Below are 18,164 nucleotides of genomic sequence, written 5' to 3'. Positions count from 1 at the left end.
GTAAATCCAAGAGTAGCTACAAATGTATTATTCAAATTAATAAAAGAGTTTAGGGGCTGGGGTTGTGGCTCAGTGGTGGCATGCTTGCCTCATCTGTGAGGCACTGGGTTTGATCCTCAGCACCACATAAAAATAATTAAATAAAGATGTTATGTTCATCATTAAAAAATACTTATTTATTTTTTATTTTTTTATTTTTTAAATACATGACAGTAGTAGAAAGCATTACAATTCTTATTACACATATAGGGCACAATTTTTCATATCACTGTATATAAAGTATGTTCATGCCAATTTATGCCTTATACATGTACTTTTTTTTGCATTACAATGCTTAATACACATATATACCACAATTTTTCATATCTCTGTTTGTATATAAAGTATTTAAAAAAAAGATTAATAATTTTGCATAGGCTGGGGATGTGGCTCAAGCAGTAGCGTGCTTGCCTGGCATGCATGGGGTGTTGGTTTCATCCTCAGCACCACATTAAAAAAAAAATAAAGATGTTTTGTCCACCGAAAACTAAAAAATAAATATTAAAAAAATTCTCTTGCTCTAAAAAAATTAAAAAAAATTAAAAAAATAATAATTTTGCATGAAGCAATTAGTCAATATGTAAAAAGCAACTGCCTTTTTATTAACAATTAATTTAAAAATTACACTAAGATAACATACTTTATATACAGAGATACGAAAAATTGTGCTCTATATGTGTAATGAGGATTGTAATGCATTCCACTGTTGAGTATTTAAAAAAATAATAAAATCAATTAAAAATTTTACACTAAAATACTATTGCCAGGAGAAGTACAAAGTTGGAAAACTGATACTACATTATTAGGAAGTGTGGTACTGGTGAAAGAACAGACAATTAGATCAATGGAACAGAGAGATAGCTCAGAAATAGACCTACATAAAGATAGGCAACTGATCTTTGACAAAGGAACAAAGGCAATACAATAGAGAAAAAAATAGTCTTTTCAAAATGGTGCTGGACCAGCTGTACATTCACATGCAAAGAAAGGAATCCAGACCAGGACCTTATACCCTTCACAAAAAGTAACTCAAAAAATGATCACAGACTTAAATGTAAAATGAAAAATGACAAAACTAGAAGATAACATAGGGAAAAAAATCTCAATGGTCTTTCTTGGATTTGGTGGTGACTTTTTTGATATAACACTAAAAGGTACAATCCATGAAAGAAAGAAGGGATAAGCTAGAATTCATTAAAATTAAAAATTTTGGCTTTGCAAAAAGACAGTGTCAAAAGAATCAGATAAGTCACAGACAGGCAGAAAATACTGGTAAAAGATATATCTGAAAAAGGACTGCTATTCAAAATATACAAAGAACTCTTAAAATTCAACAATAAGAAAACAACTCAGTTAAAAAAAACCAACAAAACCCCAGGACCTTAACAAACTTCTCACCAAAGATGATAGAAACATGGAAATTAGCATATGAAGAGATGGGAGTCTAGGGAGGTAGCTCAGTAATAGAAAAGCATTAGGTCCTGGGTTTGATTTTCAGTACTGAATTTAAAAAAGAAAAGAAAAGAAAAAGATACTTTATATCAGATGTTATGAGGGAAATGGAAATTAAAAAAAAAAGAAATACCATTATACATCTATTACAATGACCAAAATCCAGAACACTAAAAACACCAAATACTGATGAGGCTGTGGTGTGACAGGGACTTTCATTTATTGCTGGTGGGAATGAAAAATGGCATAGTCACTGTGGAAGGGAGTTTCACAGTTTCTTACAAAATTAAACATACTCTTACAATATGACAAAGCAATTGCACATCTTGGTATTTACCTAAAGGAGTTGAAAAATTATGTCCATACAAAAACTTGCATTCCATGTTTATAGTATAGAAAAAACTGTAAAATTTTATTTGTGAACTTCATAGAAAACCTACATAAATGGATTACAATATGTTTGTAAAGAGAAAAAGTAATATTATAAAAATGAAAGTTTTCCAAATTTTATATATAGATCTCAAGCAATTCCAATAAATACTCTAATAGGATTTTTGAGAAACTTGATAAACAAATCCTAAAATTTATACAGAAATGCAAAAGCCCAAGAAAACGCCTGAAAATTAGAATGTGTATCTTGGGATTAAGAAAGACAGTTTCCCAATGAAAACTCAACACTTATTGAAAGGTAGGCATGGAATTGAAGCAGGAACAAGTAGGCCAGTATAATAATATAAAGAATCCCCAAACAGACCACTGCATTTATGCTAGGAGCCACAACCAAATAATATGATGCATGGCACTTTTGGTTGTAAGGTGATGCCAGCTAGCCATTGAGATGATATGATTATGTTAAGATTTACATTCATATGGAAATTGGACTCCTGCTGTTCACCTTGGCCTGCTAGGGGACTCTTGGAGAGTTCCCATTGGTTGGGGAAGGATAGTAGGAGGGAATTCCGGGGGAGGTCCTGGGCCCCGGTTCCGGTAGACTGGACCGCGTGGGTGGACCGGCTTGCTTGCCGGATGTGTAGGTGGTATTGGCGGCATTTTCAAAAATAAAGTTTTGTTCCTGCTTGAGTGGCTCGTGATTCTGTGCCCAGCCAGACTGCGGCACATTTATAGAAATTTTATTTATTATAAAGATGTCATTGTAGTTGGGGAGAAATGATGACATTCATTAAATGATGCTGTGACATGGGGTTATCCATATGGAAAAATGAAAATTGGATTTCTACCTTATATTATACCAAGAAATCAATATTGGGTGATTAAAGACAGATTTGCAAAGTAAAACTATGAAGCTTTTAGAAGATGTAGGAGATGTTTAAGACTATGTGTTGGGAAATGATTTCTCAAGCTTGATAAGAAAATGGAAACTATAAAGGAAAGATTAAATCCATTACATTACAATTAATATCTCTTTATCACACTATAATTAATATCTCTCTATCAAAGAGTATCAAAAAAGAAGGTGAAATTATAAGCCAAAAACTGGGGTGATATATTTGCATCACATTTATCAATGAAAAACTATCACAGAGAATAAATAAGCACTTCTAAAATCAATATGAAAAGAAGAAATATTCAATGGAAAATGGAGAAAAGACAGACATATCTTTTTGTTGAAAAGGGAACATGAAAGTCCAATAAACATAAGAAAAGATGATGAACATCATTTGCAATCAAGAAATGCAAACTCAAACCTAAATGGTATGTCAGTTTCTACCTACCAGAATACAAATTAAGTCTGAAATGCAAGTTTTGCAAAGATATGTTAGGAAAACTAATTTACACTGCTGGCCCAACTTTGTAGCAACCACTTGGGAAAATATCTTTGTGTTACATAGTTAAATATGTGCCCTCCTAGGTGTTTAGTCTTGTCTAGAGTAAGTCTTGTGAAAAGTGGGGCAGAAAGATACATATGGATTGTATGAATTACAAGCAAACTGGAAACAATATCAATATCTATTGACAGGAAAAACCTCAAATATCCAAATAATGGAAAATACATAACTATTATAGTTGTAGCATATTAATCCAATGGAATAACTTACAGTATTGAAAATAAATGAATTTAAGCTTCATGTAGCAACTTAGATGAATCTCATGAACATAATGTATAAGAAGTAAATCACAGAGAAGATGAACAGTGTGATTTATTTATATAAAGTTCATAAAGTGTGAAAAACTATGTAGTTAGTTGAGAGAGACACACATATCTGGAAATACTAGAAGTGATGGGAAGTGCTGCTTTGTTTAGGATAGTGTTTCCTTCCAGGGTTAGAGAGTAGGAGCTGAATCCTAGGTGCATGGTCATGTTCTGGTTTTTAAGATGGGTTATGGTTCATGGGTACTAGAATCTTTGTTAGTACTTGTTCCTATCACATGTGTTAGAAATATTCTTGTAAATGGTTTCATGTTAAATAAAAACAAAACATAAAATAAAACGGTTTTTAAGATTCTTATTTTGTAGTCCCAAATTAGATATAGCTGGACCACAGAAGGAAAGGTGGCAATTTTTTAAAACAAGCTGATATCAGGGAATTTTGCTTTTTATTAACAAAACAAAACAAAACAAAACATGGGTAAATATTATCTTTTTCACAGATTCTTCAGTCTAACAGATGTTTTAAGTCACCCTGAATCCCACTATGGGCAGGCTTTTATGTCACAGGAGTTTCAGAAAGAAGGTAAATCTTCTTGTGATGAGATTATATAATGCTAAGGAGGCATATGCAAAAGTTATAGAGCTGTAAGATGATGAGCTTGTAGATGATATTTTTTTAATTTTAGAAAATACATTTTTATGATGGAGGTAGGGACTATATTATACTTTTATGGAAACAGAAAAATATTTAACTTATTTTTTTTCAATGTTGTGTGTCAAAACCAGAACCCTTCACATGCTAGGCATGCCCCTTACCATTGAGCTCCAACTCCAGACATATTTTATCTTTTGAAGAACAAACCTGCTCTCCTTTCAGGTTCTCTTTTGACATTTCTCCCAGATTTTATTTAAGCACTTAGAACTATCCCTTCCCCCCAAAATGTCTCACATTTGAGATGGAAATTTGTTTCTAAATTCTTACATTCCCTGCTTCACTGAGCTTTACCAGTAAGTTATTTTGTATGTTCATTTTTCTTTGCCTGTGTTTTCCATTTAGTCTCAGTTTTAATTAGATTGTATTTCTAAGAACCAGAGATTTATTCAATAGCTATTAAAATTTTTGTCCCTTTCAATTTCAATAGACTATTTAGCAAAACAGTTTTCTTCTTACAAACTGATCCAGTAATATTTTCTAATAATTAATTTTACTTTCCCTTAAAAATGAAATTCAGAAACTGAATGTCACTTCTCTTTCTTTCTTGAGATTAGCCTTCCTGGGTGATTGAAGAAAAGCAATCAGACACGACAACTCTATGTTTCTGTTTCCCATTCTTCTTTTCTGTGTTTAGATTGTGTTTTGCTTGTCTGTTCAATTTGTATGTGTGTGTGTGTGTGTGTGTGTGTGTGTGAATGTGGTGCTGGTGGTTGTGGTAGGCAAGCCCTCTACCCCAGCTACATCTCTCAACTTTTAACACATCAGTATTAATTAGTGTTGAAAAGCCATTTAGTAATTAAGCTCAAAACATGCTACTTTCCATTTGTGTTTTGACAAAGTAACTATTTTCTCTAAATGTAACGTTTTTTTCTTGTTACTCTAATTCTAGTCTATGATTTATCTTATTATCTGTCCCTTGCTCTCCTCCCACAAACTAATGCCTCATTTTTTTATCTTAATGAAAAAAATCAATAATATCTCTTGATATATTTCTCAAAGTCTTACAGCAACCCTATGAATAGACTTTATTCTTCCAATTTTATAGGAAACTGAGGCTCAACAAAGTGAAATGATATTTGTAATCTGAAAAAAAGCAAATGTATCTAGTTTGCTCTTTTAGAGATTGAGGGTAGAGCTAAGGGTTTGGAAGGGTTCAAAATATTTTTAGTAAATCTTTGGATTTATTTATTTTGTTGTTCTTATGTTTCTGATATAGGGGGGTCCTAGGGTCTTAAATAAGCATCTAACCAATCTTCTGAAAAAGAGCTTTTCATATTCTCCTCCTATTTGGAATTTTGCTTGTAAATCTGACTCTCAGAAGGAGCCATTATCTGTGGTCCCTACTACTTAGTCATGGGATTTGCTGTTTATACATTCTCATATTTTGAGAGAACCATTAGACCTTGTTCCTTAGGTTACTTGCCTGTTCTAACATTTTCCATCAAGAGGAAAGATGGTATTTATTTGATTTGCAAAAAAATTTAGCAAACATAAAGTGCTTTTGAAGGAGAAAAAATAAAAACAACTATGTCCTGTGGGAATATTTATTAATCAATTTGAAAGGCAAGCAGCCTAATTTGCTGAAGATCACTGCTAGAATAATTTTCATGGCTTCAGGTCCCTGGAAATACCAAAATGAGATCATTCAGCTAGAATTTGCTTTGGGGGTATGTCTGTCTACCTGACTCTCACTTGATCCATGAAAGAGCCCCTGGGTGGAAGGACCATTGATATTTTTTCTTGAGTGACACCTGAATGCTAAGGACAAGCTTTAAAATTTTTTTTGTACCAAAGGAGAAGGGTATCCTCACTTCCACATTAGCTATCTCCTCTGGCACCCACTGTACCTGGGTTTCACTGTATTCTTAGTAGTGTGCTGGGGCATCATTTTCCTACAACCAGACTAACACATAAGACCAGGAAAAGTCTCAGGTTCAGAGGATAAAATCTGGTGTATTAGCAAAGTGTTCAAAAGTAGTATTATTTGTATCCCTAACCAAAGGGCATATTAATCCATTTATTGTTACGCAAAATAATTTTTCAGAATCACCCATCTCTTTGGTAGTAGTTCTGATTTGCACAATTTTACTGTGCCAGATTTAATATTGGAGATTTAATTAATTAATATTAATATTTGAGATGTAATTAATTAGAGATTTAATATTAGACCATTCCCTTAATTTTCCCTTCTGTTCCTGATCATAAAAAGAAGAAAAAATATACAGCATCCTTCAAACATATTTGATAATGAAGTATGTGTGTGTTTAGCTTTTACACAGAAGAAATAATGCATTGAGACGAAAGACAAAGGAATCACATTAACAAGGAGAAACATAGATCTTTTAGAAGCTGGGAAGAACTTTGTGCTAGTTTTTTTTTTGAGATATTTTTAAATGATACTCCATGAATTTCTAGTTCACTGAGTTTTCTCAGGAGTTTGGAAATTTACAAACCAAGCCATAATAACCATACAGTTAACAGCTGCTTTACAAAGCATCATTTGCACTGGTATTTCAGATCTATATGTATCTGGACACTAGTAGTATCAAGGTAGAACTTTATAATAAGGGGAGAAATGGGTCCCAGATTAATTTTATTGTGAATTTTTTAAATTGGTAACATATATATTATTTAGTTTATGCATTAGTTTAAATAAACCATTAAATCATTTAGTATTGATCAATCCTTATTCTTGCTGAAATACTTATATGATTCTGTCAATTATTGTTAGTTTTTGAAAAGCACTAATGGGATAGAAAAGATTAGCTTTAAATGATCAAATATGATTATAAGCATATACATAAGATCTGAATTAATTATATGTTGTGATCAAGAACAATCTTTGCAAATCCAAAATACTGTATAATTCTGAGAGTAGGTAATATGAGCATAGTTGAATTAGTATTATGAAGTAGCCTCTTACCTTCACATGGAGTCCATTGACTTAGACAAGTTCTGCACTGGGGTCGTAAAAATCCATAAGTAAGAAAACCCCAAACACTTGAATATCAAGTAGGCTTCATAAATAGCAGAGATAAGTCTCCCATCCTTCCCTGCCAAGTTCCCAATCTTAGCTTAAAGACTAGAGATAAAAACCAGCCAGTGAAATCTGATTAATAAAATACCCGTGACTCCTGATTAATACAATACCTGTGTGTGTGTGTGTGTGTGTGTGTGTGTGTGTGTGTGTGTGTAGTAGCTTTATGTATATAAAATTATAAAGTGGCCCAAGGTAAACTCATATTATCTAAAACTGGCCATAATAATTCCTTTTTGATAGCTTATACACTTGAAGAATAGATTGCTTTATGAGAAAGACACAAAAAATGATGAAATATTGGCTATTTTAATAATCTTTGACCAGAAGTGAAAATCTATTTTCTGAAACCCAGGTGGAGGACTCATTTTTATCACCTGCCAGAGGAAATAGCATCTCTCATAAAATTGAGCACCTGCTTACAGAATTCTAAATCTGAGTGAGTTTACTTGGACCTAAGGTCCTCAGGTATAGCCCATTGGAACAGGATGGAAACCTTAGACAAGGGCCTAGGGAGGAAGAACAAAGCCGAAGCCATACGTATCCTGCCTGTCACATCTGTGTTATGACAGCTCCCTCTAGCTGAGTGGTCCTCCAACTTTAGTTTGTACCAAATTTACCTGGAAGGCTTCTTAAAACATAGCCTGGTATAATTGGTGAGAGTTTCTGATTTAGCAGGTCTTGGTGGAGCTAGAGAATTTGCATTTCCAAGTTCCCAGGGAATGCTTATGCCTGGGACCATTCTAAGAACCACTGCTCTCGCTTAAATTCTATAGGAAAGAGTAATCTTTTCTATGTAAGGACACTTTCCTAACTAGGCTTCTTTGCCTTGGGAATACTGTATGTATGTACTGTATACATCCAGCTGCAGACCATTTAGACCTCTTGTTAAAAGATGTGGCCACTGTTTAGAACCCACAGAGGCCATCTCTGAGGTCCACTAAGGATGGGGGTCCTTATCTGACCTCACAGGCCTCTGGTCTTCTCACTCCTGGTCTTTGTGCTATGCTGACTTCACCAGTACTGCAAAGATTAATTTTGTTTTATTTAATCACTTGTGAGCTGGATTTGCAGCTTGTTAGGAAAGTGCCCTTCTGATTTAGAGGGAAGCTGTGAAGTCAAACCACGTGGAGGCCTATCATGAAACCACATCCAGGCAGGGTAAGAGGAGGCCCCTGCTGGATCAGGGCAAAAGCTGCAGTCTGGAATCAGCATTGCAATCAAATTCCAACTCTGACACCCCACATCCCCAGTTGTCAAAGAATTGGAGGGGGAAGGAATGAAACAGACATGATTTGCATTCTTTCTGCTTTTGTACTGTAGGTGAATCCTTGACCTGGAAGACTCGATGGCAGAAATAACACGTTCAATCATTCAGGAACAATTGGCTGGTGAGGCTTAGCACAGGAATCTGAGGTTCTAGAACCCAAAAGTCACAGCTTTTCTGCATTAACTTAAAGTGCAAGGAGGGGCCAGGCATGTTGGCGCAAACCTGTAATCCCAGCGGCTCAGGAGGTCAAAACAGGAGGATTACAAATTCAAAGCCAACCTCAGCAAGATTGAGGTGCTAAGCAACTCAGTGAGACCCGCCTCTAAATAAAATACCAAATAGCAAAATAGGGCTAGGAATGTGGCTCAGTTGTCGAGTGACCCTGAGTTAACCCCCAGTACCCCTCCTCCCCAGCAAAAAAAGTGCAAGGAGGGAGGGCAAGAGCGAATTCTAGATTTTATTTGCAATGATAACTAACCTTTATTATGTGCATAACCAGTTTCCATGGAGAGAGAGATTGTTTAATGTTCTACATTGTCAAGTTTTGTCCCTTCAGATGAAGAATCAATTACTCCATCAATTTAATGCCTAAAAGCAATCATTACATTAAAAAATCGACCTTCAGTTTACACTCTGATTGAAAAGTTTCTGACGGCTACTATTTTTAAGAACAACCCCAAACCCCTTTTTTTCCTACTTCTTCTGTCTGCCCATGGAAAAACAAAAGACAGTTGGCACAAAAGAAATATTTCCAAAGAAACACAGGACCATATGATTAATAAACAGGGAGATAGAGCATAAAATGAAAAATAAAATTTAAAGGATTTGATCTCAGTGAAAAAGGAATCATCAAACCATAGAAAAAAATTATGGAGCCATGTCCCCGTTTTAAGCTATTTCTTACAGTTCTTTACTCTGTCCATTTTCTTCAGTTTTCTCTTTATAAAAATAACATTATTTTGATGCTTATCAATTAGAAGGTTATAAGTAGAAAAATGAGAATTACAATTCTTAGTGCTTACATAAACCTTTAAAAAAGTGAGTTATGAAATGGAAAGAGGGTGAAATCTGCATGGAGTCTGCTTTTGGATAGCAGGCTTCAGCACTCATCTTTTTAAAAAAATATGTATATATTTTAGTTGTTGATATATCTTTATTTTATTTATAAAATAAATATCTGTGGTGCTGAGAAATGAACCCAGTGCCTCACACATGCTAGGCAAGTTCGGTACTGCTGAGCCCCAGCCCCAGCTCAGTACTCTTCTTAAGCACAATGAGGTTTTCATTCAGAACCAAGAAATTCTTTAAAAAAGAGACTCTTCTTACCCTCATCCTTCCATTCCTTATTGCTGGCCCATCTTCTGCCAATCTCAACACGTACAAATCCATTTTGTATTCCCTTCCCCCTCGAATGCTGAATCCAAATCCTTTGGCTCCTTTCTCCATGTCCACAGTGAAATAATCAAAATCCTTTGGGATTGGGCAGAAAAATGAAATAAATAATTTTTAGTATTCAAGAAGCTTCTGTGGTTAGCTTCTCGTTCTCCTTCCCTCTCAGAATTAATGACATGATGTGAGAAGAAGTAATCTGACTTCACAAACTATGAAAATGCAGGACACAATTCCAAAGGTTTGAGCAGATTAGAACTGTTTAAAAAGAACCACCAGGTATAGTCAACCTACTTGAAAAACATGTAATTATTGCATATAGGCCTGCCTAACACCATCTCTTCTGAGTTTTCTCATTCACTTCTGTGAGAACCATAAATAAGTATATCAATTGTGTGTGTGCAAATTAGTTTGCAGAATAGAAAAGTGAAATTTAATGAGTTCTGACTGCATTTTTCAGTTGTACAGACTACTGAATATCAAGTTGAAGTGTACAAAATCAATTTCTCTTTTCCATAAAATGCAATATGTCCAAGATTTCCTGATCTTCACTGTTCTTAAACTCTTTTAACTTTAATTCATAATAAAATACAATGCAATCTGACAGAGTTGAAATTGTACTTAATTTGTACCTTGCTATCTAGTTACCAGGAAGTGGATATTTTAGATACTAAGTTCTGGTCTAGATTTCTTTAAAAAAATGTTGAATCCTCACTTTGACCTGTAAGGAAGATGCTCCATTTAGGAAACTGAAGCTCAGTGAGGTTAAGAAAATCTCCATGAGGTATCCTCAACAAATAGTTACAACTGCACCCTTGGCTGTACAGACAGGTGTTCAGAGACTGTGCTGGAGAGAATGGTTTTACCTTCTGCACAGAGCTTGGCCCTTTATCACAAAGTGGGAAATAGGGGGCCATGTAAAGAACTGTGCACCTAAAATACCTCCACTGCTGGCAAATGTGAAACGGTCTGCATTAGCAGCACTCTGAGGGCCCAGATAAGAGCCCGTTTTTGGCAGTGCTGGGAATGGAACCCAGTACTTTGCACACCCTAAGCAAGCATTCTGCCTCTGAGCAACACCACCAGACCTGAGAGCATTTAAAAAACATTGACAAGGCAATGTACTGGGAGTTACGTCAGCAGGGATTAGTTCATCCCATTACTACCCACCCACTATTGATTGATGGATGGATGGATTGTCCTAATTTATTTTGAAATAGATTTATTGATCCAATGCATTTTTAGAGTGCAGGTGTTAACCCTGATGTCATAATTAGGAATAGAACTCTGACTCTCTATCCCAGAGGGTGCTCTTTTCTCTGTCTCCTCTCTGTTTTATTCCTTGCACTTTAGTAAGTCTTGTCTGGGTTGCCATGATCTCTGGGCTATGGTACCTGGGGCTGCCTGTAGTCTGACAGAGGGTACTGCCTGGTGTCGGGGGAGTGCTGCCTGTAGTCCAGCAGGGGAGGCTGCCTGTAGTCCAAGGGTGGGGGTTGCTGGTAGTCCCCTCCTGGGGGTTGCCTGTAGTCCAGCGGGGGCTGCCTGTAGTCTGTGAATGGAGGCTGTCGGATGTCTGGTTTCACATCTTGCCTTGCCTTTACTTCGGACCTGTAACTAAATAAATGGAAAGGGGATTTGCTTTGGCATCTCAGCATTTTAAGGAGACTAGAACGATCACATGACTTCCAGGCGTGTCCAAGCCACACTAGCTTGTGGGAGCCACTCCTCATGGTGGTGGTCTTATACATTTAGGATTATGAGATTAAGTACATGATAAATATTGTAGAAAAATTTGTGACAAGTGTCATATTATATACTTTTCATTTAGGTTTTGAAGAAATCTAGGTACCAATGATGATTTAACCAAGACTTTGTGGGAAGGGACTCATGTTGATCTAGCCCTTATACTCTGGCTATTTAAAACTGTACAATCACAGCAAATCCAGGGAGTTAGACACTCGACTATTTATCCAACATGTCAATCTAAACAATAACAAAACAACTCTCTCAACTCCGCATCCCCACTTCTTGGCAGACAATTCATCACTTCATGAAAGCATGATTGAAATGATCTCTAATACTTTACAAATATACAATGAAAGACTATTTTCAACCTGCTTAGTTGGGTGTTTTTGAATATTTTAGAGGTTACAGGAGTGACAGTAAGGTATAATCATCAACTAGAAAGTCACTGGATCATTGGTAAAATTAAAAATGCATTATGCAGAGGTTTAAAATCTAAACTACAGCTATCAGGATTGGTCATAAGAAGGAAGGGAAGGCAAAAATATTTATGGCCCACATTCATCTCTTGCTTGTTTCTAGATATCAGCTACTAATAAGCACAGAGGCCAGAGCTAGCAGTTTGGTAGTTTTACAAATCCAAATTGCTATAGGTTGAGGGGTTCCTGGTTCACAATGGGACAAACATAGCCAATACCTACCATTTTGGGATCATTGAAAAGGTAAACTGAAAAATAATCACCTTGGTATAGGGGTCTTTTACTTCTGTAGTTCAGGACTATTGCCATAGCAACAGTATATAATGAGCTACCCAGGGATGTAGGTAGATTAAAAAATATACATTCTATAATAGCAATTTCATCTAAGATTAACATGAAAGTTATAAGGAATTGAGAAAACACTCAGCACCAAAGAAAAGCTCAAAGGCATCAGGAAAAACAGGTTCAAAATCAGTAGATTTTTAAAAAACCTTTAAGACTAGATAATTTCTTTCCTGGTTTATAGTCTCACTGATGCTGATTAGTATTAAGTATTTTTTAAAAATCCTTCACCTGAACAATTGCCACTATTAAAATCTAATAGTTGGTGAGGACACACTAAAAGTGCAAGACAATAGATGTGTTTATTTGGGGTTCTTGGAAGGGGGTTAGTGATATAGTTATTTTAATCCACTTTGAATAGATTCCATTCGTTACTTAACCCTGCAGAGGGGAGAACTGTTCCTTTTGTGAGTTGCATAATTTAGGCTCTGCTTTATTCCTCAATAGTCCACTCACCTACTGAGAGTGTGCATGCTGAGAACAGAATAATTTAAAATATGCTTTGAATAAGATGCTTAACTATGCAAATGAATGCATTAAACAAAAGGAATTAGACTGGGTGACATTTGTTGGTGTGTGTCGGTTCTTTTCTAGAAATAACTTGCTTGGTGGTTTTGATATAGTGCTATTTTAAGTTATAGCATAGTCAGTTTATTTTCATGATCTGTGTGATATTAGTATGAAATATCCATTATGTGTTCTGTTTTCAACCAGATGTGTCAGGAGGTATAGCAAAAGAGGGTGAAATGTAAGGATCTCCCCAAAGAGAGATGACTAGAAATAGGAACAATTGAAACTTGCAACAGCTGTCATCATCACCAGGCACTCAAACTTTATTCTGAATCAGTGTCATGTTGTCAGGATTTTAAGTTGAACTTCACAACACTTTAATAAGAACACTTTAGCAAGAAAAATAAGCCTAATTTTTTATGAGTGTTGCTAATTTTAAGTGGATGATACATTGGCTAGGGCAAAAAATATGTTGCTTTGAATAAGTGACACAATTCATTTTATGGAAAAATCAGAATCATTAAAAATAGGCTCTTTAAAGTCCCTTTCCTTATGAAAGAAGGCCATCATATAATTCTTTGTAGCTATTAATTCCATTATTAACGTGATGTTAGAGATATAAACCTAGATAGCTAATGGCAAATTCTAGCACATTTTTTATGGTATGAATGAGTTCCAGAACCAAGATATGATGCCCAGACAAAATTCTTCATCTTGTGAGTCCTTCAAGAATTGACCTGAACCTTGAGCATCCTAGGGTTCAAGGTTGGTAAAAGGTGTCGATTTCTAATGCTCTTCCAATCCCAGTCAAATATCAGTTGCTCTTGTTGAGAAATGTAAGCTCTAGAGTAGGTTTGTAATATATTCTATAAGGGTTCTTTTTGTTTTCAACAAATGTTACTCCTTGAATAGTATTTTACCTATGTTCATTTTACAATTATTTGTGTTTTCTAGCACATACCAAAAAGATGTTAAGGGATGGAGAAATTGGTAGAAGTGTGCAGGGTGTCATGGGAAGTTAATCTAAAAGTAAATAAGACAGGACAAAATATCACTTTAACTCACAAAACAGAAATTTGCAAGCAGATTTTCATTTTAGTTTATCCCATTCTAACATGGGAATTGCCTCAATCTGACATGTAGGTGGGCATTTCTTGTACAAATGCACTTGGCATATCAGCAGTCTTGGAGACATTTCTAGCCTAATTTAGAAAAAAGGAAAAAGTTTTCCCTCTGATACCATGACCATCTTTAAATGCATTTATGAAAATGTTTCTGACATCTGTGAGATTATTGAATCTCCTTATTCATGTGCAAATGAGCCACAACCAACAATCAAAGAGCCAAGTCTGAAAACCTGTAAAGACCCTAGAATTGAAGTGAGCACCTTCCAGGCTGTTAACATTACTCAAGTGAAATAGGTGAGAACTCTGGGAAAATATACTGGTGATTTAAAAAATTTGGATCAGACTGATGTGTTAATCCAAGAATGAGGAAATACTTTATTCTGTAATCAGAAAAAAAAAAAAACCCAAACTTTTTCAAAGACCATTCCTTCTATGATAGGAGCTACAGTGTCCCAGTTGTGAGCTAGTTGCAGCTGGGGTCGCACAGAGGCCTTACTCACGGCTGTCCTCCATACAGACTACAGCATACCTTCACACTTGTCCTTCACACCGAGAACCTCTCCCAGAGGGACTATGAGTGATTGCAAATGAGGAGGGGCTAACTTGCTCCTTAACATTAGGGAGAGAAGAGATGATTCCTCATTCAAGGATGAAATTCCCCACCCCAGGCTAGAAGTAAGACCCATGGCCAGGAGACTACAACTCTGAAAGGAGAAGATGGAACATGGCTGCGAGATTAATCCACAGTGACAAAGACCAGAAGAAGAGTCTGAAGCTGACTGAGGGACTGTGTGGGCCTTAAGTCCTTCCTCCTGAGTCTAAATGGATCCGGGGGAAAGCCAGTGCAATCTGTTGAAATAGCACATGGTGGGAGTCAGCTCATGGGGGGCTTCTTCTTGAGGCACCCAGGACTTACTCTTCTTATGATTCTTACCTCTGCATCATCTGCTTTGTGGGGATTTTCTCCTCCCCAGCAGATATTAAAAACATAAACAGCTGAGGACAACCAGATGCTCAGTTTTCCATGAAAACACATGGGAAAATCGGAGGAGAATGGAGCTTTCTAGAAATACCGCCTGTGGCACAGGGAAAAATGTTTTGTTTTACAACAGTATACATGATGAACCCGAAGAGCTCTGGCAATCATCAACAGTCTCACTTCACCTTCACCAAAAGGGGAGGCAGGACATGGGAAACAGATATTCAGCAGACACTGGGCCCATGGATCAGGCCAGCGAGGGGTTTGTACTCAGAGATGTTTCCATAAGTCCTTCTGTTTTTCTCTTGTTGAATGGGGGAGATTGCATGGGAATTCTGTTTTTCTCTTGTTGAATGGGGGAGATTGCATGGGAACAGGTCTTCCTTTTTTCTTTTTAATGGCTCAATGCAGCCCAGGCCCTCTGTTACATGCAAGTAATGATATGAAGACAATGTTATTTTTATATGGCATCCCTTTTTCCAGATTCAAAGTGCCTTATTCACATTAGTTCACAATGCTGTGTGTGTGTGGAATGGAAGACCCTAAGGTTATTACTCATTCCAAACAGGAAAGTATGAACACTTATTAATGCCTACCAATCCCTCAACATTTCCTCCCTCTGTGCCACCACCATGCTCTAAGCCAGCAGCTTCGTGGCCCAATGACTTCTACAGACCTGTTGTCATTGCTTAGCCCTCATTGCCTGACCAGCCTCCAGCAGGTTCTCTATAGGGCACACTGAGAGATTGTGAAAAGTAAATCCCATGTCACTCATCAGTTTCAACCCTCCAGTGACCTCCCACTAAAGACAACAATCAAAACTCGTATTACAAGACCCTTTATGGTTGGGCCCTGCCACCCTTACTGGCTTCACCTCAAACCATGCCACCATGACCTGGGCCTTATTTCTGTCCTCTGCTTACATGCTTCCTCCTCTGCCAGAGGATCTTTGCATGTTCTTCACTTTGGAACCTCCTTATTGTACTCTTTGGCTAGTTAACCCCTCCTCAGTTGCTAGAATTGCTCATCCAGTAAAGTTTCTCTCATTGTGAAGGACATTTAGTTATATTTACTAATACAACCATGTATCCAACACATACACAATCTCAAAATCACACACATGAAAAAACATGGCAACTTCTACTATGTGAAAATCTCTCCCTGCCTTTGTTCTGCTTTGTTCCCAAGCATTCCTTCTCCCCCTCCCTTAGTCCCAGAATCAGAAAAGTCAGAGCAAACGTTACCTATTTTCATGTCCTTGCAGCTGAAGTGGCTGAGGAGGAGCTGGTTGGGCGACAGGGCTGTTGGGGGTGGCTGGGCTTGGTTGGGCCAGAGGACTCTGCTGGGCCAAGGGGCTGTGCTGCTGGGCCATGGGGCTCTGCTTCTCGGAGCTGGGTGCCGAGGCTGGGCTGTTGAGCTCTGTGATAGGAAACCAAAGGGGCAGATGTGGTCAGGTTGGCATTTTTGATCAGGGGCAAGACATGGCCAGAGGTGGTGACTCTCCTCCTCAGATGACTCAAGGCTTTGGTCATTTCTGTTTTTGTTAGGCTTTGTTACTCCTGGAACGAGTAGTCTTTCATTAATTAAAATGGTTACCGAAGAAAGTAATGAACAGTCTCTTGACATTTTGTAAGAAGAAAAGATTGACAAAACAAAAACAAAAATAAAACCCCATCAAAACCATGAAAGAATTATTCAAAGAAGTAAGCTCTAAAGAATATTCTGTTTCCAGCATTGTTTGCTGAAAATAACACTTTAGCCACCACTTTTGGACTGTAATGAGAAGTTTTAATGCTCTTATAAAGTGTGGGTAAATAACTAGACATAAACTAGTATGCCTTTTACAATCTCTTCCCCAGCCCCTTGTCAGCCCTGTTAATAGTCCTCTGTACTCCACAGTTCTCCAGAAAGAAAAGATTTCTGGACACAGGAAGATTTATAAGTCTGTTCTTTTCAACAATTGCTTCTTGTCTCCCTGCCCCACTCCCCCACTGCCAATAACATCAAAGGTTCAACTGAAATTATCTCTACATGTTAGAACAAGGGCAGGACAAATACATTTCAGATTAGGAAGACTGAGAAAGAAGTTGGAATTTTAGTAAGCAATCGTGCTTAGAATTTGTTTTCACTAAATATGTTATACATGTTGGTGTGTGTGATGATAGGTTAAAACAAACCTGGTCATTGACTTCTCTCTTTGGTTTTGTGATAAAACAGGGGTTACTTTTTTGGCTTTCCATTTTAAACCACTCTTTCTCTTTCTTTTCTCATAGCCCAGATATTTTAATTTGTTTTCCATTTGTATCAGGGTTTTTCAACCTCAGTACTTCCAATATTTTGGACCTGGTAATTCTTTGCGGAGGTTGTCCTGTGCCTTGTAGGATGATTAACAGCATTTCTGTCCTCTGCAGACCTAGGTGACAATTGCATCTCCACCCCAATTTTGAAAGCCAAAAATGTCTCTAGACATCCTCAAATATACCCCCAGGGGAACAAAATCACCCTGGTTGGGAGCTACTGTTTTACATTTAAATCAAGTGGCAGTTTGGTCAGTTGTGCCTGCATGATAGATAGTCCAAAGGTGGAATGGGAAGCGGGGTTGAATAAAACAGAGGGTGCTCAGTTAAAGAAGCCCATTAGCCTCTGTGTGGGACCCAGAGAGCTCCAGGGATTGAATCTTTCAATATCGCTAATGAGCCAATAGCTACAAACCAGTAACAAACCCACTGTGTGTGGCAATGGTGCATGTCCGGTGCATGGTACTCAGAACTGCAGCCCTCCAGGCCTGGGCTGTGAGCTGGGGTGCTCAGGAACTCTGCAGGCCTCACGGGGGAGTCCTTGTACAGAGAAATTCAAGAGGCTGAGTGGGAATTTTAAATTTTTATCAGATGCAACATTTTCCAAATGAGCTCTCTTTAGACCACAAAACTTCTTCAAGCTTTTCAAAATCAATCTGACTTTGAAGAATTCTC

General features: G+C 37.0%; 1 protein-coding gene across 3 annotated transcripts in view; it reads right to left on the bottom strand.

Moving 5' to 3' along the window:
- Window positions 1-18,164, bottom strand: part of MAGI2 (membrane associated guanylate kinase, WW and PDZ domain containing 2) — a 1,381,189-nt gene that overhangs the window by 98,693 nt on the left and 1,264,332 nt on the right. For all 3 annotated transcript variants that reach the window (XM_081288532.1, XM_081288533.1, XM_081288534.1), the window contains 3 exons: window positions 16,437-16,611; window positions 11,407-11,626; window positions 9,950-10,093 (listed from right to left, as the gene is read on the bottom strand). In XM_081288532.1, the coding sequence (XP_081144658.1) occupies window positions 9,950-10,093; window positions 11,407-11,626; window positions 16,437-16,611 (539 nt within the window). The remainder of the gene's footprint in view (window positions 1-9,949; window positions 10,094-11,406; window positions 11,627-16,436; window positions 16,612-18,164) is intronic.

Source organism: Spermophilus citellus, assembly GCF_964194105.1.
Source record: "Spermophilus citellus genome assembly, chromosome: 3".
NCBI classification, from domain to species: domain Eukaryota; kingdom Metazoa; phylum Chordata; class Mammalia; order Rodentia; family Sciuridae; genus Spermophilus; species Spermophilus citellus.
Note: the sequence above shows the minus strand (reverse complement) of the source record. Positions and strands in the feature narration are given on the sequence as shown.